The following is a 24,776-nucleotide window of genomic DNA, read 5'->3' on the forward strand; positions in this document are numbered from 1 at the left end:
TATTGACTTCACAACAGTTAGATCTTCAGTTTGTTTCAATGCATACTTAATGATAGGAGACAAAATTTTATTTAATTATTGACACATTAAAGTGATACCTGCCTCTTCTTCTCAACAGAAAAGACCATGGGCTGCATTAAAAGTAAGGAAGATAAAAGTCCAACCATGAAATACAGAACTGACAATACGCCAGAACCCATTACTTCCCATGCCAGCCATTATGGGTCAGATTCATCCCAAGCAAACCAGTCACCTGCTGCAGCAAAGGGATCATCAGTTAATTTTAACAGCCATTCTGTGACTCCTTTTGGTGGGTCATCTGGTATGACACCTTTTGGCGGAGCATCTTCCTCATTTTCATCTGTGCCATGTCCATATCCTAGTGGTTTAACAGGTGGGTATCATTTTAGAAATTACCTCTGCTTAACTAGTCGATGACCTCGTATTTGGAATACTGTATTGTTATGACAGGAAGAAAAGCTGTCAAAAATATGTCTTGAAATTAATCTCATGTTACCTTTCAAATGATGTTTTCATATATTCTTATTGTCTGCCCTCACTCAGAAAGTACTGAAACATTTATAATTTGTGAATATCAAAGTAAAGTAGTAGGGATGGGGAGAATCAAGATTTAGTGTAACTGTCAGCATACTCAAGTTGTAAGGTGTATATTGTAAGGGAACTCCGAACATATTTTTACAGATATGTCTGTAAAAATATTGGTTTCATACACACAAATTTACTTCAAACGCAAATTGGGGTGGAGGGCACAAGGGGGTTCTACTTCCTTTCCCCCTCAAAGTGATTGTTGTGGGGAAACTGGTGGCATGGACGACAGTGGGGATAGCTACCATTCTGACTAGTACAGAGCAAGAGAGATGCTGTATCACCAGCTCCAAACCTGAATGCATTGCACCAAAGAGGGTGAAGATTCAGTTGCTTAGTCAGCCTCAACCTGAGTGATACATTACAGGGGAATGTTAACCTCCACACTGTATCTGAGTGCTCAAGACTAGAGGCACAAAAAGCTGCAAGTCATCCCTGAATATGAGCACTATAGCATTGTAGATTAGTGAGGAAAGTCTCAAGGCAAGCTGAACAGCTCACAACCTGAGTAGTATGGCAGTGGGACAAGTTTCTCCCTCTCCTCCCCAGGTGTCTGGAAAATACCTTTTTCTCAGTGTTGAAGGTGGGAAAGGACCAGTTCTCTTTTCTCTCTCATCCTTTTGTCATTGTCATTTTTACTGTTTCTAACATACTTTTCCAATGGGGGATATGTTTTGGGGGGTGGGATTACACTGGTGAGTATCTTGTCTAGGGGTAACCCTACTATTTGCCCTACTGGTTTCAGGGTATCCCCAACCCCTAAAAGAAGTATTCCTGTTCAGGGCTTTAGCCAGTTTGGAAGAAGGTGTTTTGAAGTGCTGCTTAGATCTGGCGGCAGTGTGGGGAGGGGGGAGATTCACCCTCCCCGCCTTTTCACTCACTTAATACCTTCACATTCACTTGAGACCTTCCTCTGCTGTGCTATATAGTATTAGAGAATCAGGTTTGGAGCTGACTGCCAGCCCTGAACTGGACTCTTGGGCTGAAATTTGGTACACCTCTGGTCCAAGACACCTTTGCTGGGGGCTTTGTACTTCTCTCCCTCAGAAGAAAGGATCAAAGTATATCCCAAAATTGTTAAGGTACTTCCAGGCCTCCCAGAAAACTGAAGGTAGAAATAAACATGGTTCAAGATATGACACATAACAGTAAAAGTTTACCTCATAATGAGTCCAATATTCCAGCACAGAACAAGCCAAGCCACATGTGGGATGGAATTTAGTGGAAGTGAGAATTCCATTACATCTTCAGACTTGGATTTGGTGGTGCTTCTTGTAGCAATCTGAAACACACATCTATGCTTGCAGGATGCAGCTTCATTTACTAATAACTTTGTAAACCTCTATCATGCCCCCACATTAATCATCTTTATCCTAAATTAATACACTAAAAAAGCTTTTTCCTCTGCAACAGGTGTTCCACCTGCACGCTTCCCCACACGCACATTATGTTTAGTCAGTTATGCTACTGCTACTGAATCAGGGAAGTACTATGTTAGCAGTAAGGGGGAATCATACTCCTTTCTCTGCAGACATGATCATCTGTACACGGTGTGTTAGTTTGTGGACTCTAGCATAACTGCAGCTACAAAGATTCATGTATTTCCTAATCTGACTATATATAGTGTATCCTAAACTTCAACATGTTGTTAAAATACATGGATTTGTCGGTAAAAAACCCCTAAGAAGAGGTTATTTGTTTTTGAGAAGGTGTGATGGGGGCACTTGCTTGTTTGTTTGGCACAGTTTATAGCCTGCATCGTCTGTCAAGCTGTTACATGCTGTTATTGAAATGTGATGATTGCAAATGCTACTTTGAGCCCTCTCCTGAAATACCCTGCAGTAGAATTTTAAAGCAAAACATAGATTTTCTGCAGTATCTGCAGAATAATATATATGTTTGCAAACTATATGCCAAAGCTATGAATTTAAAGAGATTATATAACTACCATCTGTAGAAAAATCAATTAAAATGTACATTACACTCCATTTTAACAAACAAAGTATTCTTGGTATTTTGTTTTTGTTCTTGTCAGCTTTAACTGAAATTTACAATCTACATTCAGAGTTTGATATTGACACTTGACAGAATATAGTAAGCTACTTTTAAAGAAAGCTGCTATTATGTGAACATTTCTGAATTTCATTCCTAGGTATGCTTTGTTTTCCAAAAGGTATGATCAGCGTTCTCGTTATAAAGCTATAAATTAATAAGTGAGCTTGTACCCTAAAGTGAAGTTGTTAATAATTTGCCCCCCAAAAGTGGGGGGGGGATGGAGCCTTACAGCTAAGGGAATCATACAATTTCTAGTAAGTAAAGTTGTGCTGTCGGGTCTGTGTCGACTCCTGGCAACCACAGAGCCATGTGGTTTTCTCTGGTAGAATACAGGAGGGGTTTACCATTGCCATCTCCCATGCAGTATGAGATGATGTCTTTAAGCATCTTTTTATATCGCTGCTGCTCAATATAGGTGTTTCCCATAGTCTGGGAAACATACCAGCAGGGATTCGAACGAGCAGCCTTTTGCTCCCTAGGCAAATTACTTCCCCGCTGTGCCATTAGGTGGCACAATTTCTAGTAGTATGCAATATTTTCATCATGAAAGTATGATGACGTATATAATTAATATGTTTGCAAATGATTGATTAACATATACTGAATGGTCTTTCTGCACCAGGCAACAAAGCCAGGGCTAACCCCAGTATAACACAGTCACAATCCTATGCCCATCCAGTAGCAGAGTGAACAGCACAACCATAGCTATAGAAATACATTCTAACGAAGCAACACTGGCACTCCGACTGCTCTTCTAGAAAGTCTGCCCCACATTGCATGCCAGCAGGTTAGTAAGCCATGAAAGGCACCAATCAATACACAGCAACATTTACATGATGTGTAAATGTGCACGCACACACACAGCCTTATGCATTCAACAAACAACAAGAACGTACCACAACACCACCACCTGCCACTGCCAAATTGCCAAGCACTGCAGGTAGGAGGGCCTTTATGGAAAACCCAGAGGTATCTAGGAGAAGAGTTTGATTCTCAGCATGGAAAAATGCCTCCACTTAGACACATGCCATAACACTGTATGTAGCACATATATTAGTATATCTGTGAGGGAAAGTACAGGCGCGCTGTGGAAACATGACATCTTGTCTTTACAAGCAGCTCTTGGGTAGTGTCTCCCTCTTTGTTTAAAAAAAAAAACTGGTCAGAATTCTGTTCTTACATTGCATAAACAGAAATTGGGCAATGTCATATTTTGAAAACGTTTGCAAACAATCATTATCATTTAAGAAGAATATCTAGTTATTTTTAGAATTTAAATTGGGGAATCGCTTTTATGTACTTCATGTGTATTTGATTTGCATCTTTATGCTGTGTTTAGCAAAATACATAATTGCCATTTCTTCGCTTTTCCTAAGGTGGTGTTACTATTTTTGTGGCTTTATATGACTATGAAGCGAGAACTACAGATGATCTTTCATTCAAGAAAGGTGAACGGTTCCAGATAATAAATAACACGTACGTGGTCTCTTAGTTGTGGGTTTGATCAAGTTGAATCCTTTGGTATGCTATTAAGCATGTATAACTGTCCCAATAGTGCAATTGTTTGCTGTTAGAATGATTGTCAGTGGGGAGAAAGGGATCAGAAGTAGGAAACTCCTGCATGCAGAGCAGCATATGCAGGAGGCAGTGAGAAGAATGCAAAAGGTATCTAGCTTGGGCCTTGTGTTTTTACTGGGAATGTCTCCAAAATATTACCATTATCTGTACAATCTGTATTGCCATTAGATGTACAATGTCATCTTAACTGTGAATATTGATATTTTTGTCATTCTAGAACCTGCAGTTAGGGTACTTCCGAAAGTTCAATTTGGTATAATATGGGATCCATAATCTCCTTAGCTTTTTCACATTTGGAAGATGAGTTTTCCCCTCCCCACCCTCCCATCATATCTATGCCAAATTTCTGTTTTCTTTGGAGATTAGGAGGACATTTCCCCTCTTTTCTAACTTGAAGTACTAGAGCCTTTCAGCTTTTTTAAAAATAAAATTTCCATTTCCCTTCTATTGCCCTTAAATGAAAAATGTACTACTTTGTGGTGCAGTCTAGTTAAAAAGCCATTTTCTAATTTCAAATGGACCAAACTAGCTAAACTAGGACTGAAAAGAGAACTGACATTCATCTGTATGTGTCATTTCACTCAAAGTTATCCATTGCTCATGCATATTCAGTATAACAACTCTTGTTTTTTCAGGGAAGGAGACTGGTGGGAAGCAAGGTCTATTGCAACTGGAAAGAGTGGCTACATCCCTAGCAATTATGTAGCTCCTGCAGATTCAATTCAAGCAGAAGAGTAAGGCATTATTGCATCCTTTGTCAGTCATTTCTCCCATAATTTCTCAACCGAATTATAGGCATAAGAATTGTAAACCAACATTAATTGACTCAAATTGAAGTACCTATGGCATGGGTAGAATAAAATGAATTCCTTAACAGATGCTGATTGTATTTTAAGTAACAGAGATGTATGTAAAATATGTGGGTGTTGAGAGAGGAATGTTTTGCCAAGTGTTTAGCAGAAACAGTTCAGTTCTAAATCTGGTGTTTGCAAGTGTAGCTGCTGCTACCATTATTAGCCCATCACAGCCTGGATATATTAGGAAAGTGACTGGAGCCAAACCATTAATTAATGACATTTATACCACTTTTTGAAGGAACAGCTTTCTGTTAAGAACAAAGGAAACCTCTATTACATGTGTTCCAAGTACTTTGGTGGTGGTGGCAGACCTGATTGAACTGTTTAGATCAAAAAGTCCAACTGCAGGAATGCTGGTGAATCTATTGCTGATAGTATTAAATGTTGTTGTACACCTTCTACATGAATGGCTATCATCCTGGCAGCAAGGTTACCATGTTGTCTTTCCATATGCAGCAGTGCTTCACTGGATCTGATCAAAGCTAGTGCTATTCTACTATTTGCAAACAGATAGCATGGCTGTCTAGAAATGCGCTAGGAGACCATCCAAACAGGCACTATGTTCAGTGAATATATTTTTAAATAGCAGAGAACAAATGGGCTGAGTCATTTCTGTTTGCTGCTTGAGGTGAATTGCAACAAGCCACCTCTTTCTTTCACCATCAGCCTTGGCTTCTGGGGTATGCTGCCAGCATTTCCTGTTTGTACACCAGCACAAGGAAGCATGGAGTGTCCCTTCAGCAGCACTGACTGGCCTCTCTTCATCACCACTGCTCTGCTCTGACTGGCCTCTCTTCATCACCACTGGCACCAGCTCTTTCTCTCTCCCCTGCTGCAGCGCAGTGGCGATGAAGAGAGGCCAGCCAGCACTGCTGGAGGAATATGCCATGCTCCCTTGTGCCAGCGTGCAAACAGCAAGTGGCAGCAGTGCACCTCAGAAGCTGAAGGCAAAGAGAGGCTTGTGAGGGAAGCAGCCTCGTGTTCGAGCCACTCCTGCAAATACCCTTGCTGCCTGAATTGTACATCCACCTTAGTAACTTTAATATCTACATTCTGCTGCACTGCCCTGGAGCACAGGGGCAGCAGAGGGCTGAATGTGGCTCCTCAGGTGCCTCAGCATACATGGGCTAGCATCTGAGAATCATGAGACTGCTTTAGCTGAGCTTATTTTTCCTGACAAGTAAGTCACAGAGTGTGTGGGGAAATCCTTTCATTGATTTTGCACACATTTTGTGTGTGCAAAATTCTGTATTTTGATTTTGTATTTTGCTCACAAGGCAATCAAATGCATTACCTTAGAGAGTGCTGCCTTCTGCAAGATCCTCACCACACGTTAAGGTCATCTGAGGAGGTCCATCTCTAGCTACCACCGGTGCGGCCGGTGGTGATTCAGAGGCGGGCCTTCTCTGTAGCTGCTCCTGGGCTGTGGAATGCACTCCCTCCAGAAATCCGTAATCTGAATTCTTTCTTGGCCTTCAGGAAAGCCCTTAAAACCTATCTGTTTGGCCTGGTTTTCCAGTGTTTTTAAATTGTTGTAAATGGTTTTAACATCGTAACCTGGTTTTTCAGGGTTTTTAAACTGTTTTGAATGTTTTAACTGTTATTGTTTTATGGTGTTTTACAATCTCTGTTTTTAACTGCTAGTTGATTTTAATTGTTTTGTTTTAATGTAAACCACCCTGAGCCATTTTGGAAGGGTGGTATAGAAATCAGATAGATAGATAGATAGAATCTATGGGCCAGCTGGGCTAAACGTCAAAGGTGGCTTCACAGCAACCATGTCTATATGGATTATTTAGAACTGCATAATTCTATCATATACAGTATGAATAATCTAGTGCTATAAGAAGGGTTGACATAGAAGAATAGTCTACAGTGTTAGCATCATTTAGCAGGTTTTTTAAAATGCACTTAACCAGTAACTTCTGAACTTTTATCCTAGTTACTAAGGGCAACAGCATTATGGAACACAATTAGATGGATGCATCTCCATCTGGATAGCATTGAAGTAGTACTTGTAGATTATGAAAATAACCTTATATTAAGTTACAGTGGGTGGAAATGAATAACAGTTGATGATTCATATGATAACTAGTTCTTCAGTATAAATGCTTCAAGCATTTATTTATCATGTTCCATTTTTGTCATGAGCCTTGGTTTTTGTCATCTGAGTCTTGGATGGTAGCAGTTCTCTTTGTATTGCCGCTGTTTTGAAATGCTATGATCAAGATTCCACAAAGGTTGGCATGGCATAGTAGCTAGTTATACTAGCCATCTATACTTGTGTTCGCCATAATTCCCTACACAGACATTATGTTGTACTTGTGTTAGACCCTCTCAAACAGTTAAAATACAGTTAAAAATGGGAAGGATACTGTAATACATGTGTTTAATATAATGTGTGAATAACTCTGTGTGTACAGATTCATACATATGTACGAATGCATATGTACTCTGTCCACAGATTGTACATGCATTGAGCATATTATATGAATAGGCTTAGGATCTTCTCTTATTTGCACCAGGGATATGCAGAAAGTAAAACAGTGGGAGAGATCCTTACTATTTCTTACCTTCTCCACATGCCCAGCACAAATGAAAAGAAACCTTGCCTGTATTTATAGAATTGTATCTATAAATATTCAGTTCCATAACTTCGTATTTTTATTGTTTGCCCATCATGAGGATTAGAATACAATAATATAATTAAATTATCAATTTTTTAAACAATTGTATGTAGTGGTTCCCATTGAAATTGTGCTTGAGATGCTTTTTGTTTTAAAAATACAATAAAACTACAGTGAAATGATGTTAAAACTAATGTTTAAATTGGAAGGGAATCAATCAAAGAGCTGCTTTGACTTTCTTAAGTAAAATGTTGTCTTATTCTGTCTGAATAAGTGGCCCTGATGCCATGAAACAACTGCTTTTGAAATTCCCATCAGGTTTAAAAGCAGTTTGCCATGTGATTTGGGGACTGATATTCAGGTGGTGGGGAGAGACTAAAGTGCCCTTGGAATTATGGATGATTTTCAGATCCGAGCCCAACAAATTACAACTCCTGTTAGAAAATATTCCAATTCCATTTTAAAGATATATAAATGGAGCTCTAGATGGAGCAAGTTCTCTGTGGAAGACCCTGCCATAATGAATCAGTCCTGACTTTAAAAGCAGTGACATATCTTGGCTTGTTTTGTAATGGATTGTCTTTATATTGCTATTTTAGTCAGAATATTGTTAACAACATATTTTTTCCCCTTTGAATTCTCTAGGTGGTATTTTGGTAAAATGGGCAGAAAAGATGCAGAGAGATTACTTTTAAATCCTGGGAACCAACGTGGTATATTCTTAGTCCGAGAGAGTGAAACTACAAAAGGTATGTATCTTACATTTGTTACTCCATAAGGTAAATGATCAGGTTGATTTGTTTATAAATATGCTGACAACATCAAAATATTAATTATGTATTTTTTCCTAGGTGCTTATTCCCTCTCTATACGTGACTGGGATGAAGTCAGAGGTGATAATGTGAAACACTACAAAATTAGAAAACTTGACAATGGTGGATATTACATAACAACTAGAGCACAATTTGAATCTTTACAAAAGCTGGTCAAACACTATACAGGTAGGTCTTGAAATTGCCAAATGTTGATTTATATGTTGTGATTGGAATAAAAATATAATTGTCTGATCCTAAATATGTGTGTTAAAAATTATAGAAAGCACCTTTGATTTGATGAGAGAATTTGAATAGATTATTTCTCGAAATAAGGCAATTGATTGTTTTAGAATATGTTAGCTGCCCTGGGAAGGCTTATCCTTAAGGGCAGTGTACAAATATTGGGTCTGCTGTTGTCCTTACTCTAGAGCAAGGAATTCTTTTCCAGACTAAGGACAACTGTGAATATTACCCATCTTAGATAAATAGATATGCGACTATGAAAATAAAACTTTTTTTTATTTTCCCCCCAGAGCATGCTGATGGCCTGTGTCATAAGTTAACGACTGTGTGTCCAACTGTGAAACCTCAGACACAGGGTTTAGCAAAAGATGCCTGGGAAATTCCTAGAGAATCTTTGCGTTTAGAAGTTAAGTTGGGCCAAGGCTGCTTTGGTGAAGTATGGATGGGTAAGTATTGCATGGGGAAGTGCTCAGTAGTAGAGCATATGGTTGGCATGCATAAAATCCCAGGTGTGATCCATGGCATGAGCAGTTTTAAGTGGATTTTAGATAATGAGGCTGGGAAAGACCCCCTCCGTTGGCCTTGGAGAGCTACTTCTAGTTATAATATACAATAATGTATATTATAGTATGACATAATATACTATGGCATACAAAATATACTATGGCATTGTTTAAGACAGCTTCATAGACTACAATGGCATGAAAAATTAATTGTAATCGGATTTTTAAAGGGTTATTAAAAAGAGAACAATTTATGGACAATAGTTATCATACCATGTAGTTATCTGATGCCCAATTCAGACATCATGTTGCACGAGTGTACATATGTCTGTACACTCATACATGTTTTGGTGTTAATGACTGTAATTACATTCACTTTTAAAGTGAACCTGGGTAGAGACCACCCAAATGCAGGGCAACAGATAGGAAGTGTACTGTTTTACAGTGTTCAGCATAACATGTATAACTGTACCTATGTAGATGGTACACTCATTGTATGAGTGTTCAATATAATGTCTGAATAGGACTTGTCTCTCTACTGTAACTGGCAGTGAACTTTATTGCTTCCATAGGAACATGGAATGGAACTACAAAAGTAGCAATCAAAACACTAAAACCGGGTACAATGATGCCAGAAGCTTTCCTACAAGAAGCTCAGATCATGAAGAAACTAAGGCATGATAAACTTGTTCCACTTTATGCTGTTGTATCTGAGGAGCCAATCTATATAGTCACTGAATTCATGACAAAGGGTATGTTTCTTATTAGATAGAAATAAAAAATTGAAAACAGTTGTATGAGTCATACTGTTTGGTTTGTCATTGTTTAGAAACAATGGACTATGGACTAAATATCTTAGTGGGATGGATCTTCTTTGCAGAAGTGCTTTGAACACTGAGCCTCCACACCATTTGTGAGGATATCAGACATTATCATGCATCAAAAAGAACAATATTTACAATGAGAGGTCCTATGGCCGGGGGGGGGGGGGGACAGTTCCTTATATTTTCCTTTTAATAATTCTCCTTTAGAAGTTTAAGCTATACCTAAATTACTGCATTAATATCTTTCTACAGGTAGCTTACTAGACTTCCTTAAGGAAGGAGAAGGGAAATACTTAAAGCTTCCACAGTTGGTGGATATGGCTGCTCAGGTACTTATTTAAATCAATTAAAATCTTAACCTGTAGAAAAACATGGAAGTAGCTATCTGCTCTAACTTGAGTGTACAACTTTTTCAAGAACAGTGTTATTGTAATCTTTTAAACCTGTTGCAGACTAATTATTATTACTGCATATGTTTGAGCAGAATATATATTGTTGAATAGTAAGCATCTAGTATCAGTCTTACATTTGTAACTTGTAAAGCTAAATCTAATGGCTCAGTGGGGACGCAACCTGCCTCGAGAGTAGGAGGCTATTGGTTTGAATATGGGAAACTCCTATATCGGACAGCAGCGATTTAGGAAGTTGCTGAAAGGCATCATCTCATACTGCGCAGGAGAAGGCAATGGTAAACCATTCCTGTATTCTACCAAGTCGACACCGACTCAGTGGCGCAAGCTTTGCTTTCCTCTAGCTAAACAACAGAATTGAATATTTTAGTTAGTTTATGTTTTTAATGAACTGAGCATTGTTTTTTTAAATACATATTTTAAATACATTGGTTTAAATACTTTTTTTTTTAAGATTGCAGATGGTATGGCCTACATTGAAAGAATGAACTACATTCATCGAGATCTTCGGGCAGCTAACATCCTTGTGGGGGACAACTTGGTGTGCAAAATTGCAGACTTTGGTTTAGCAAGGTTAATAGAGGACAATGAATACACTGCCAGACAAGGTATATCAATACAGTATATTCAATTAATATTTAGTACCACATCTGGATACTTCATCAGTATAATCCAATGAATTGGCATTTCTGATACTTTAATTCTGTTAGAGAGGTGTTTGTCTCTGTGTGCGTGCGCGCACATGCACTGACATGTATGACATCCTTTAAAGGATCTGATATTCAAAGAGCCAATGCAGTGATCACATCCACTTTCAGTTAGACCTAAGCACTTCTTCAAGTGTTGTCCTTTGGTATGTCAGATATAACCTAGCCAACCAAGCTAATGTTTTTAGAAGAATTATAGTTTTTCCCCAACATATATTTGAAGTAATAGTTTTGTTATTTAGAGCCAAAGATCATTTCAACTATCTGGATAGATAAACTTAATTTTTGTGTTTGTTTTTACGTTAATCTGGTCACGGATACAGAAATACTCTTTAAAATAGTCTTTGAGGCTGTTCTTACGATCAGCCAAAACTGGGCTAAAGAAGCCAAGCCCAGTCTTGGCTGATTGTAAGAATCACGGGGATTGTGGCAGATCCCAGTGGCATTTCGGTGGCAAATCCACCAGAGGCCAGCCTCTTAAACTGGGTTAAGGGTGCAAGCACTCCTCTAGCCCCATTTTTGGGGGTTTTTAAAATTATCTTCCGGCACCGGCTGCTTGAAACCAGGGCTGAGATACTTAGGGGTTCCCACCCGTCGCCAGGGGGATACCCATAATGCACCGCACACTTGCATGGTGCATCATGGGATTTCTGGGGCCAGGATGACGTATCCGGGCCCCTGATCCTCCACACTGCCTGGGGCAGCAGAGAGTTGCCTGGGTGCACGATCTGCACACCCAGCTCCTTCGACGGATTTTCTGCGGGGAAGGGAAGGTTAGTGAACCTTCCTCCCTGCCCGACAAGCCCTTCTTACGGATCTTGAGAAAGGGCTTTTTATGTGACCTGTAAATTTTATTTATTGATTTGATTTGATTTGTATACCGCCCTTCCAAAATGGCTCAGGGCGGTTGAATGGCATCATAGATTGGCATCAGTGCCAATAATGGCATCATAGAATAACTTTACAAAATATGTTTGCAAAACATATTCACAATTTATCACAGCAGAGTTCGTTAGCATTTGATTTTAATCCTAACTTTAGAAGCAGACATGCAAAACATGATGCTCACATCTTTATTGAAATTTTCTGAGCAGCAGGGAGGAAACCCAAATCTGTCCTGTAGCAGAGACAACAAATCGCTTCTTACCTCAGTATAAATAATATGTTATAGCACCTGGCAAAGGGATATTCACCATATTTTTCCTAACATGAGATTCAGAAGTTGTCTATGTGGAGTGTCCACCAAGCCAATTTTCAAAAAGTTAATTGTAAATAAAGTATGTTAAAGGAGGGGTTCTTCTGTGTTTTCTTTATCTTCTAGGGGCCAAATTTCCAATTAAATGGACAGCACCTGAGGCTGCATTATATGGTCGGTTTACAATTAAATCTGATGTTTGGTCATTTGGAATTTTGTTGACGGAGCTTGTAACAAAGGGTCGAGTGCCATATCCAGGTAAAAAGAGATCTTAACAGGCCTTCATAAGAATATGAAGATGCAAGTTTGGGGCATAATAGAAAAATAAATAATATTGCTGCTTATTTCTGTATTGCATTATCAGTTTACATGTATTCTGTTGATTATTGTGCATTTTCTACATATCAATTCCTGTAGTGCAAAGAAATCTTAAAAAGAAAATAATCAAAACTAGACTATATTGAGCTTTGTTTTCTCCACTGAACTAAAGATATAAAATAGTGTTTTGGTTAATATAAAAAGGTGGTTCTGCTATGTGGAAAGAATAAAGCCTGCAAACTGCTATTTTGATATAAAGGTCTCATTTCACAGTGTGTAAAGCAATAGTTAGTATTAAAACCTGGGAATAAATATTCTAGCATGGGTTAGAGTCTAAATAAACAAAAAGAATTACTCAGGATATTCTGCTATCTGCTCAAAGGCACATATGGCGGAGGAAAAACAGAGTTAAAGAGAAAATATGGTGGGTTTGGTTTTTGAAAGATCCTTATTAAAAGGTGATAATGTATTATCAGAGAAGGAATAAAAAACGTAAAGCATCACAGTTGTATTCTTTTTATAAAGAATTCAGCTGAAATCAAAGGAGAGATTACATATTTTTAAAAAACTTTAAAGAGGCAAAAGATTCTGCTATAAAAGTGATGACAAAGCTGAACATCCTCATTAGGAAATAATTTGTGGGGAGCACATTTTTGTCTGTTTTTCACATATTCAGCTATACAAGCACACTCCCAGTTCAGCTTGGTTGAAACATACAGAACAATCCTAAGCAGCCAGCTGCTGCTGAGGCTGGAAGGGAAAGGACACTTTTCCATGCTGCTGCTTGTTCCAACAAGGAACACCTTTGAGATTGGCTCTTGTTTACCTTTCTTAGGGGCCCCATGTCTGTCCTGCCTGACGTGGTCCATGACTATTGTGGTAGAGCCAGATCAAAAAGCAGAGTGGAGGCAAAGTCATAGGACTCTGGGAAGTTTCAGATAACCACAGAAAGAACTGGAGGGGCAATGACATTAAGCAGGTTAGACTACAGGAGTACCTCATTATCCACGGGGGTTCTGTTCCTGCAGATTACCGCAGGTAACAAAACCACGGCTAATGAGTCATAGAGGTGCTTCACATGATTGGTGTGAAGCGCCGGAGGACGTTCTGCAGGGAGAGCAGCCTTGCCTGCTATCCCTGAAGACGATCAAACAGCATCCCTGGGTGGCCAGATCGGCTGCCCACATTACTGCCAGCTCCATCACGGAGCCAGCGGGGGCTGCGGGGATCGGGGGCCGTGTGGCCCCCAGAAGTTCCAGGATCCCCTGCGCAAGCGTGCAGGGCATCCTGGAGACACCCCCAAGCCTAGGAGGCTGCTTGCAGCCTCCCAGTGGGGGTCTCCTCATGTGCTGCCATGGTGCGGAGCCACACCGTGGCGGCACACGATCAGAAAACCCGGGTTAGCAAAGCACTCGCTCCACTAACCTGGGCTAAGAGGAGGGCTACTTTGGCGGGCTAGCCGCCAGAGAACCACCAGGCTCGCCCACTGGTTCTCACAATGGGGGAAAACCGGGCTGGGCTTCTTTAGCCCGATTTTCCCCAATTGTGAGAATAGCCTCATTGAGTCTATGGGAATGCGGAGTTTAGGTTCCCAGACTCTAAAAAACACACAACCCCAAATCATCCCCAAATTGTGAAAACAGGCCAAATAAACTGCCGGACAGTGCTCTGCTGTAGTCAGGAGTCCAAGGAAGCCCCCTGCAAGTGAAAATGGTCCCCCAAATTCGGCTGAAAATTGTAGGGGTTTGGGGTTTGTTTGTTTTTACACAGATGAGCCATAAAATGGTTCCTGGGAGGAAATGATCTCCAAGGTCATTTTGGCCACCCCCGACTTGTGGATATACGCAGAATTAACCCCCTTCTAGCCAGATTTTTTTTGCATATGCTGACTTCAGTTGTCCATTACCAGACCACAGATATACAAAACTGTGGATGGTGAGTCTGTAGATTGTGAAGTAAGCCTATGTTGTAAAGCACTGTATGTGGGGCTGCCTTTGAATATAGTTTAAAAGTTTCAGCTGGTCCAAAATGCTCCCACAAGAATGCTCATGGAAGTGTAACAATTCATAATAAGTGTTACGCCTATTCTGTAGCAGCTTCACTAGTTACCAGTATGTTTCCAGGCCAAAATCAAAGTGCTTGTCTTGACCTTTAAAGTCCTAGACCCATTTCAAACAGGATTTCAGGTGGGCTATGGGGTGGAGACTGCCTTGGTTGTTGCACAAGACCTTGTGCAATGCCTTGCATAATGTGTAGTGTGTGTTCTGGGGAAGGTATTCTTCTACTGGCACACAACATTACACAGCTCCACAAACTTTAGTGTGTACAATTTCTGTTGTGTTAGCGCAACAAGTATTTATTGCTGAACACTGTCAACAAACAAAATGCTGCTAGGCAAACCATTAATTCTGGTCCAAGATATTAATTCATATGTTCCCATTAAAAACCACATATTTGATGCAGATATATTTTTAAAAAACTTTTCATTTTTTGTTCACAATACCTGTGGGATTTTTCAAATATGCAGTTTTCAACAGGAATATATGAAGGCTATTTCCAGGTAAGTTGTTCATGTAATTATGATGATGGAGCTCTTAAAATATATTCTTCAAATTTAAAAGCGAAAGTAACTCAGTGGGGATAAGCTTACCTCCAATCCCCTTTTGGAAAAAATGGATATTTCCAAATAAAAGCCAAAAACTATTTTATAGGAAGGCATGACAGATAATTTGAGTAAATTGTTTTATTTGTAGTTTTGCAGAATTAATCATATCTAATAGTTAAACAAATATGTCTTGTTTTAGATAAGTCTGTTCATGTGTTTAGAGTCCAGAAAACCCTTGACAACTTTTTTCAAACTGTTCTGTCTTATACTGAATAAATGTTTCAAATACTCTTTATCATTTTAGGCATGGTGAACCGGGAAGTGTTGGAACAAGTAGAACGTGGCTATAGAATGCCTTGTCCTCAAGGATGTCCAGAATCTCTCCATGAATTAATGAAATTGTGTTGGAAGAAAGATCCTGATGAAAGACCAACATTTGAATATATTCAGTCTTTCTTAGAAGACTATTTTACTGCTACAGAACCACAGTACCAGCCTGGGGACAATTTATAAACTTGCATACCATGCACAAATCTGCCAAATGTAAAATACTTTCAAAAAATTCCTTGCTGATTTGAAGGACTCAAAGGAAGGCAAATCACCGCTATTTGCATGTTCTTGATGGCTAGCAAACTGGAATTCCATAATACAGTTGCACAAAACCACTTTCTAAAGTGTTTTGCCCAAATATACCAATGATGTGATATTTCTCTCCCTTATTATATCAGGGTCCAAAGGAAGCATACCGAGAAAGAGAAAAGAAGGATGGTAAAATGAACATTACCATGACAGTTTATAGGAACAGAGCTGCTAATCTATATCTTTTCCTCTTCTAACGTTTCATCAGTACTGCTAAAGGCAATATCAGCAGTTACATAGCCTCTAAATGGACATGTTCAAGGAATAACTAAGTTTATGGGACCAAACAATTCAATTCTAGTTTAATAAAATGCCCTGTGTTCAGAGTAAAATGGGGTTTCTAAAATTTGAGAGAGCAGTTCAATCCTAATCTTGAGGTTCCTTTTACATGGATTTAATTAGGTTAGCTAAAATGTTATTTACAAAAGCAGATGATTTATGATAAACTTGATTAAATGCTTGACCTCAGTAGTAGAACTGAAAAGCATAATGCACTGTGTTAATACTTTAATGTTAATGTAACTGGAAAGTAGCATAAGGGAATTTTTAAGAAATTCCTGCATAGGTTAATTAAGAATGATGAAGGTAACTACAAAGTGAGGTAATATTTTATATGGTTATGTTAATGGGATGGAATGTACAAACTGGAAGCCATAACATGAAGCTGTAGGGAAAAGAGGGACTCTCCTTAATCTTTTAAGATGTAACCTTGCAGAGAGCAATGTCCTGTGCTCCAGTTTTGCATGTTTGGGATTTCTTTTAGAAGAGACAGGTCTGGGAAAGGGAGAGATGTGATTATTACTTCTAAGTGCTTCCAAGGTAAAATATCACAAGTTCAGGGATTCACATAATTGCACCACTTCTGCTTTTCTTAAAAGGACAGTCATATGTATCAACAACAAATTATTTATAAAGAAATTAAAGTATGAAAAGTTGAGAGACTCAATATATTTAATATTGAGTTACCAATGGCAAACTATTAGTGGAGAGTCAATCCAACAACAGAGTACATATGAAGAGCAGGGGCTGCACGTGCATAATATTTTTTTAAAGGCCTATGTACCTATAGCCACAACTGTTGGATCAAGAGCACACAGCTAGTGAGACAGGTGCAGAAGTTGCCTTCTACATGAATATTGCCACTAGGTATTTTGAGGAGTAAGATTTTATTTTATTTTTGCTATAATCTCTGACATATCAAGCAATAAAATCCTATTGGCATTGTTAGAATTTGCCAATTATACTCTTAACTTTTTTTCATTTTGCACTACAAGCTTCTTTGTGTAAGTTAACAACATAATTGTCATGTTATCAGACAAATCATACAGATTTGGTTCCTGATACAGGAAATATAACTGTTAAGATATATTGAATTATTTTCCCAGAACAATTTTTGTAAAACTGTGCAATCATGTTGCATTTTCACCCTATTATTTCTACATCCCTATCAAATTTTAAAAGGGCTTTATGTAAAAAATAATTATGGGATTGTATTTTTTTCTAAATATATGTTAGAATGAGTAATACAGCTATGTTTATGTAATAATACAATTGAAACAAAAACATCAGAAAATTATTCTGGTATTGATTGGATTTTAATTAATAAATGGAACAATTCATTGTAACATTTGTATAGTAAGGAAATAAAAAACACTAACTTAATGAGCTTGTTCATGAAAAATGATTATGTATTTTAAAAGGCAAGATTAGCTTCCATATCTAAGATTTTTTCTTTGTAATGTTTTACCTCAAGACTTTGATGTGAGCTTATCTTGATAAATGAGAATTCAGCATTGAAAGAAACACTTTTCTATAAATAGTAATACATTTTAAAGTGTAATTATTTTTATAAAGCATGGTGTTAAATTTGTTTTGTAGGATTGATTTAAAATAAAAGGCACCCTAATTACAGAAGCTTATTTTTTTAAAAGTAACCTGACCGGTTTTCAAATTGCTTTGTTAGGTCTTCATCATGGGAACATCACTTAAGGATTCTAGAGAATTGTACCATTGATGTTTTATTTTGGATTATTTTTAACACATTATCCTGCGTGCATCTTAGGCAAGTCGTGGTTTATTTGTGAAGATTTTTTTTCTGGACCATTAGGCTTTCCCCCTGCCCCCAAGAGAATTTAGCCAGTCCTATCTCTGCACCTATGAGCAATTGTATCACCATAAACAAATTGTAAAGTATTTCCTCCATTAACATGTAGAAAACACTAATGATTACTTTACTGCATTTGGAGGCATCTTGTACATTATCAACTGTCATTTTAAAATAACTACATCTCAGTTCTTTGGATATCTGAGTAACCTTAACTTTAGTAAGCCCCCATCCTGAGATCCATAAATGAATTCCTGCTTATAGTTACTTCCTACACCAGGCCTGCTCAACTTAGGCCCCCCAGCTGTTCTTGGACTACAACTCCCATAATCCCCAGCCACTGTAGCCAATAGCCAGGGATTATGGGAGTTGTAGACCAACATCTGCAGGAGGGCCGAAGTTGAGCAGGCCTGCCCTACACCATCCATATCAACAGATCAGAGGGAGATGATGTCTGGACTGTATCCCACATTCCAAAGGGGAAGGTAGTGGATGGAGGAACTCCATGAGCAGATCAGTGACCACAGAGTTCATGTGTGTCTCAGCATTCTCCCGACATTTTTTTCCACATGTATGAGGTGGTGGTGGGTGTGGAAATTTTTGCATCTCATGGTAGACTCTTGCACATGTGCAAGAAATTTCTGTATGTGGATTGCCCCCAATGAGCAGTAAGCACAATTAATCAGAAATTTATGAGCAATCGCAGTTGAAAAGAGTAGGTACCACCATGTCCGTGTAGCACCCATTCATTTCAATGGGGTTTGTAACAGAAAAGTTCCTGATAGATTGTACTCAATGGCACAATGTCTACCACTACTAACTTGCAATCTCCATTCATTTTTAATGTGGTCCACATAAAAGTTTTGGTGGACTGTGCCCCAGTCAATATTGTACATTCAGTTCCAGCATCTCTAGTGTATAGAAGTGCCACTGTATATTAGGACTGTAGTATTGCTAGAATACTGTTTTCTAAACATCAGAAATGATAATGCAAACTTTTTACATGTTTTCAACTACTATGTTTGTTGTATTATCAGCACTTCCTGTACTGTAATCAATGTTTATCAATTAAGAATAATTTTGATATTTTAGTGGAAAAAATTATGTAAAATTTCTGATCAAAACTGTACAGCGAGCCTTGCCCATCAGTTTTGTTGAAGCTACATTGTGTGGTAACCTTCCACTTTTTTGTTCAGTTTTCCTATCATGCTGTGTTGACAAGCTTGCGTATTTTTTAATATTTTATTACTTTTGCATAATTAAACTTCCCAAAGTATAATAATTGTGTATAATAATTGTGTATGTGTTTACACAAAATAGATGGCTTAACTTACAGTAGAATTCAAAGAGAACCCTATATTCTTCAGTTTATTTTCTTTACCCATTGAACACTATTTATTTTTGACTTCATGAGTGCCAAACTCTTAACTTCTTTCTTAGTAGATTTGATACAAATCCTAAAGATACCTAACTGTTGAAGCACAAGATAAGGTTTTTATTAGTTGTTAGAGTCACATGTATTTGCAGACAGTATGCAGGACACTAGCTCTCAATACAATTGGAAGTGCTCCTTCTGTCCCCTGAACCTTCCTTAGGAATATAGGAAACTGCCATATACTGAGTCAGACCATTGGTCTATCTAGCTCAGTATTGTCTTCACAGACTGGCAGCGGCTTCTCCAAGGTTGCAGGCAGGAATCTCTCTCAGCCCTAAATTGAAGAAGCCAGAGAGGGAACTTGGAACCTAGATGCTCTTCCCAGAGCGGCTTCATCCCCTGAGGGGAATATCTTGCAGTGCTCACATATCAAGTCTCCCATTCATATGCAACCAGGGCAGACCCTGCTTAGCTATGGGGACAAGTCATCTTTGCTACCACAAGACCAGCTCTCCTTATGTAGCTCTCTCTTACGTAGACTATTGTATTATGGTAATAGATTCAATTAAAGGAAAATTGGAACATGGTTTAGTGTGGCAACTTCAACTTTTGCCATAAGAGCATAAGATCTGATGATCCAGTCTGCAATATTATACTGGCTACAAAATCAAAACCACAGAAACATAATTTGGCTTGGTCCTCCATGCTCCATTCCACTGCCTGCACAGGCTGGAGGCAACAGCAAAACCCAGGGGGTTTTGTTAAGAAGATTTAACTCAGCAATTTTGCTGCGTGCTGAGGTAATGGCACTCAGCATATTGTCAGTGCTGTTATTTCAGCAGGCAAGTACAATTAGTAAAAGAGATCCAGAGAAAGGATGGTTATGTTTACCGTAGAGATGGATACCATAGGGATGAATATGCTAAATCATGAATACAGTTGTGCTTGTCTTGTTTTTAAAATTTAGAAAGATTATTTTGATAGTTAATTGTTGTCCTTTAACTTCCAGGATGAGAACAATGATTTTTCTGAAAACTAGAAAAACCAAATAAGCGTAAACCTAAGGAACCAGAAAACCCCAGGAAAAAACAAATAGGGAAACTTCATTTTTATTATTGTTATACTGGGGTACAGGATTGTACCCTAGCAAAGAATATAAGGCTGAGCCTGAGCCCAGACATAATCTATTTGTGAAGATTTTATCACCTTTTCTTTTTGTAGAATAGTCAGATGATAATATCAGCCTGCACTTGTTTTTAACTGTATGAAAATATATTCAGAACTGTAATTAACTAAATTTTAATAGAATGGTATTTTATGAACAGTTCCTATGATTTTTAATTAAACATAAATGTAGGGTGATGTATCTGTATTGCTTACAGATGAGCAATGACTTATGAGCAATGTATGCATTTTGTCCTCATTAGTCATTTTGCTGGAGAGAACAAATACTGTATTCTGACATCTTAATTCATTTTCTACTTGTCAGCCTCTTATCAGTCATTCTGGCTTGCTGATTATGTCTTCTTATTGATCTGTTTGTCTATCCAGAACATCCACTTAAGGTATTTTTGGAGTTATTTTATGTTTTTATCTAAATGCTGGTGTGATGCCCAGCCAAACTTTTCCAGCAGTTAATAGGGTTTAAAAAAAACAACAACCTTGTTGCAATGGGTGGTTTAATTTACAAAGCTTTTTACTGCATCTGTTTTAAAAGGACTTTCACTTAAGAGGGTTTGGCTTTCCTCCCATGACCACATACTTGCAAGTTCAGCTGATTTAAGCAGTGCAACTGCTTACAAGGACTGTGGCCACAATTGGCATCCCTACCCTGAAAACAGATTACAGTACCTAAGTTCTTATATCGTGGTGACCTTCGAAACTGACAGCTCTAATAGCTTTAATACAAGCATCCTTCTTCCACTGGGCCAAATGGTGGTCTGTTTGAAAAAATTCAAGGCACAATGTTACCGTTCCCAAAGACATATAAAGGTGCTCTGACTTGTTTCATTGAATGTCGTGAAAATACATTATAGATTGCATCAAGGATGCAAAACATTACAGCACTGAGCCCTTTCTCATTATCAATGAGACGAGGCTCAAGGGAGAGTGAGGAGGAAGGCTGCTAGCACTTACCTCCCTGCAGACGATTTGCTAGGCGGATGAATTGCCCGCTAAGACTACTGTTGCCTGCACCTGGCAGCACGGAGGGTTGAGGACTGGGAAGCATTGCCCCCCACACCCCCAAAATCCCATAATGCACCGTGTGAGTGCATTATGGGGTTCCCCCCCCCCCATGCCAGCTGGGAGTCCACAACCGGGGCTGGCAGAAGATTTAAAAAACCAGCGTAACAGAGTGCTAGTTCTCTTAACCCTGTTTACAGCGACGGAGCGAGGCTGGCGGCCGTGTTCGACTGCCGCCATGGCACCTGGCCCCAATCCCACATCTGACCCAACCTGGCTAGCCACGCCCCTGTGTCTGACGTCAGATGCAGGGGCGTGGTCTCCCTCCCAAACGGGGCCAAGTGGCCCCATTTGGAAGGCAGATCGGCCCATGCTGCGTTGGGCAGCGCGAGCTGGAGCAACTCTCCCTGCCAATGCAGCATGGGCTGATTTTGTTTTGAAATGGGGTCGCGCGGTCCCATTTGGGAGTGAAATAACGCCCCCTGCGTCTGACGTCATAGGCGGGGGGCGTCTCGGGGCTATAAGGTGCAGCCCTTGATTGGCGGCGGCCTGGGTTACTTGAACCCGTTTGCCAAATGGTGCCTCCGTCCCAGCCTGTTTAAGAGGGTGGCCACTTTGTGGGCTTTGCCACTGTGCTGCCACCAGGAGCCGCGCAGCTCCCAGTGGTTCTTACAATCAGCAAAGACTGGGCTTGGTTTTCCTAGCCCAGTATAGGCTGAACGTAAGAGCAACCTCATTGAGGCGAGTCTCACAATCAGTGAGACTCACTGGAAAGGGGTTTGCAGGGAGAGCGGGCTTAGCAGACGATCAAGCCAGCAGCCCTGGGAAGCTGGATCGGCCGCCCACACGACTGCTGGCTCCGCCACGGAGCCCGCAGGGTCTGCGGGGTTCGGGGGCCATGTGGCCCCTGGAAGTTCCAGGATGCCCCGCGTGAGTGCACGAGACATTCTGGAGAGACCCCCGAGCCCAGGAGGCTGCTACCAGCTTCCTGGTTGGGGGTCTACTTGTATGTTGCCACTCACCGCGACAACACACGAGCAAAAAGAGTAGGTTACCAGAGCGCTCGCTCTTAGGGGAGGAGTATTTAGGGCGGTTAGCTGCTGAGAGCCGCATGGCTCCCGTTGCAGCACACGATCGCCCAAAAGCGGGCTAGGCTCCCTTAGCCCACTTTTGGGCGATCATGAGAATCGCCTCATTGTGTCCTAAATGTCCACTGCTGACTGAAGCAACTTTAAGCACATGGGAGGGCTGCAGTTAAAGGGGCATTTTCAGTCCTCTTTAGGAAAATATTTTTTTGAATGACAAGGATGTGAATTGCAATAATTCTTATACCTGTATGCAACCTCCTAAAAGGGGACTCTACCTAGGGAAAATTTGGTTTGCTTTTTCCCCCCTTCCCCTTGTAGTTCCCGACTCCCAACATCCCTGTTTCAAAAGGAAGTCATTGCCTTGTGACAGAAGGTTAGAACTGTTGCCTAGTTTTTCTGGAACTCCTGCTTAAAGTGCCAGTACAAAACTCAAAAGTTGGCAACCGTGTGCAAGAGACATTATCCTTTGACCGAATGTGGGCTTTGTTTGCATAGGTACCTGAAAACGTTAATGCCTTGCAGGCCGAGAGGGGAGGGGTCTTTGCCAGGTTGTCCTTTTGAACACGCCCCTTTCTCTGACACTCCCCTGTCCTTCGGTGCCGCCGTCCGCGTTTGCTCGGCTTCCTTCCCGTTCCAGTCGCTTGTCGGATGTCAACACCCAGGAATGCTCCGTACACCAATCAGCATTAAACCGAGCTCAGGAAGAGCCTGGGAAGGGGTGGGCTGTAGCTGCTTCCTAAGTTAACTAGAGCCTTCGCCTGAGACTGAGTGTCTTTGCAGCGATGGGCAGAGGGAGGATCACGGAGCTGACCGTGAGCGACATCCGTTTCCCCACATCTTTGGCCCACCATGGCTCTGATGCTATGGTAAGCGCTGTAGCCAAGTGCCTCTGTGTGCTCTTTGCCAAGCAACAGCATAGACTGTAGGCATGCTGGTCGGAGTGGCAGCTCCCTTTCAGTAGATCAGATATAATCGAACACAAACACTATAGAGGGGAGTGATTTGGCTGCAGCAAAATTAAGATGGAAGCGAGATTTTGCTGAGCGGGGGCTCCGTCGTCGTCTGTAAAGCTCTCTGATTACCCCCGCCCCTTATTCCCAAGCTAAACAAAGCAGAGAAAGACGCCTCGCCGAGATTTAAGTGGGTTGGTATGCTAATTGGTTCCCTTAGGGATATATTCACATGTACTTGTTCCATTGTAAGATCCGTCCTGATTTTGGCACTAGAGTTAGGACGGAGAGACTGTCCTCTGCCTGCCTTGCAGCCAGCTTTGGATGAGTAGATAGCGTTTACAGGTGTCTGACAGCCACATATGTTAGAAGACACAGGCAATGGCGGAAGCAGGAAAAGATACTGGAGGTTAATAAAATATATGGCGAGGGGGCGGCAGGGTTTTCTCACCTGTTAAGAATTCTAGCTCAGTTCATAAAACATTCACGATAGTGCACCCATCTTAAACGTATTCTCTCTCTGAAGTCAATACTGTTGACTCTGATGGAGATCACTTTGAAGAAAACATGCTTAGGATTGCAGCCCTATGACAATGTTCAGTTCATGGTTCAGCAATGGGTCCTGCTGTGGAGGGATGGAAAAGAGGTGAGCTGCTTATGTGTGACCTGTTCCCCCTCCACAGTTGGCACTGCCCATGGGCACAGGTCTGCTGCCATCATAAGTTCTGCTCTCAGTAATACATGTGTATGTTGGAAATGTGCATGGAAACAGTTCAGAGGCCCTTTATGGGCCTCTGAACTGCGGGTGGTTCTGCCGATTTAAGGTGAGGGGGTTCTGCTATAAGGGCGGGGGAGGGTGCACCCTCCGCTCCCCGCCCCCACCTGTGCTCCGTGCTTTAAAAGTCCACCGAGGGGGCAGCGTACCTCCCTGCTGCCCCATTGCTCCCTTTACCGGAAGTAGGTGGAAGTATCTGACCTGCCTGCGTGGGCACAGACACATTACGCAACATGCCTGTGCACACGTCTAGTGCACTCGGGCACATTGGATACTTGCCCTCAACTCCTGCCTGTAGGCTTCCAGCGGCGTCTGGTG

General features: G+C 40.4%; 2 protein-coding genes and 1 long non-coding RNA gene across 7 annotated transcripts in view; 2 read left to right on the forward strand and 1 right to left on the reverse strand.

The window, feature by feature from the left end:
* The first annotated feature begins 126 nt into the window (after positions 1–126).
* On the forward strand, positions 127–17,644 carry YES1 (YES proto-oncogene 1, Src family tyrosine kinase). Of its 2 annotated transcripts, none has more exons than XM_053242930.1 (11): positions 127–394; positions 4,038–4,137; positions 4,875–4,973; positions 8,369–8,472; positions 8,575–8,724; positions 9,072–9,227; positions 9,857–10,036; positions 10,361–10,437; positions 10,973–11,126; positions 12,547–12,678; positions 15,648–17,644. In XM_053242930.1, the coding sequence occupies exons 1-11, from the start codon at positions 127–129 to the stop codon at positions 15,854–15,856; spliced, it is 1,629 nt and encodes a 542-aa protein (XP_053098905.1). In that variant the 3' UTR covers positions 15,857–17,644. The 2 variants fall into 2 exon arrangements, with proteins under 2 accessions (XP_053098905.1, XP_053098906.1); XM_053242931.1 differs by lacking the exon at positions 127–394 and adding an exon at positions 2,667–2,779.
* Positions 253–23,384, reverse strand: LOC128322167 (uncharacterized). Its single transcript, XR_008305570.1, has 3 exons — positions 23,233–23,384; positions 1,767–1,888; positions 253–379 (listed from the first exon to the last, which is right to left on the reverse strand). It is a non-coding gene; the product is annotated as an uncharacterized LOC128322167 (long non-coding RNA).
* The window catches only part of ENOSF1 (enolase superfamily member 1), a 33,575-nt gene continuing 32,128 nt past the window's right edge, over positions 23,330–24,776 (forward strand). Inside the window, exon 1 of one of the 4 annotated variants that reach the window (XM_053242939.1) lies at positions 23,330–23,599. In XM_053242939.1, coding sequence (XP_053098914.1) covers positions 23,516–23,599 — 84 coding nt within the window. In that variant the 5' untranslated portion in view covers positions 23,330–23,515. The remainder of the gene's footprint in view (positions 23,600–24,776) is intronic. The other 3 variants (XM_053242938.1, XM_053242937.1, XM_053242940.1) reach the window with 3 other exon arrangements.

Source organism: Hemicordylus capensis, chromosome 4 (genome assembly GCF_027244095.1).
Source record: "Hemicordylus capensis ecotype Gifberg chromosome 4, rHemCap1.1.pri, whole genome shotgun sequence".
Lineage (NCBI taxonomy): Eukaryota > Metazoa > Chordata > Lepidosauria > Squamata > Cordylidae > Hemicordylus > Hemicordylus capensis.

What these genes read in the sequence shown, in the direction of transcription:
- YES1 (XM_053242930.1), top strand. Translation starts at nt 127, where the DNA reads ATGGGCTGCATTAAAAGTAAGGAAGATAAAAGTCCAACCATGAAATAC. An exon ending in GATTCAATTCAAGCAGAAGA is followed by an intron (nt 4,974 to 8,368) that starts GTAAGGCATTAT and finishes TGAATTCTCTAG; the next exon opens with GTGGTATTTTGGTAAAATGG. An exon ending in CACTGAATTCATGACAAAGG is followed by an intron (nt 10,037 to 10,360) that starts GTATGTTTCTTA and finishes ATCTTTCTACAG; the next exon opens with GTAGCTTACTAGACTTCCTT.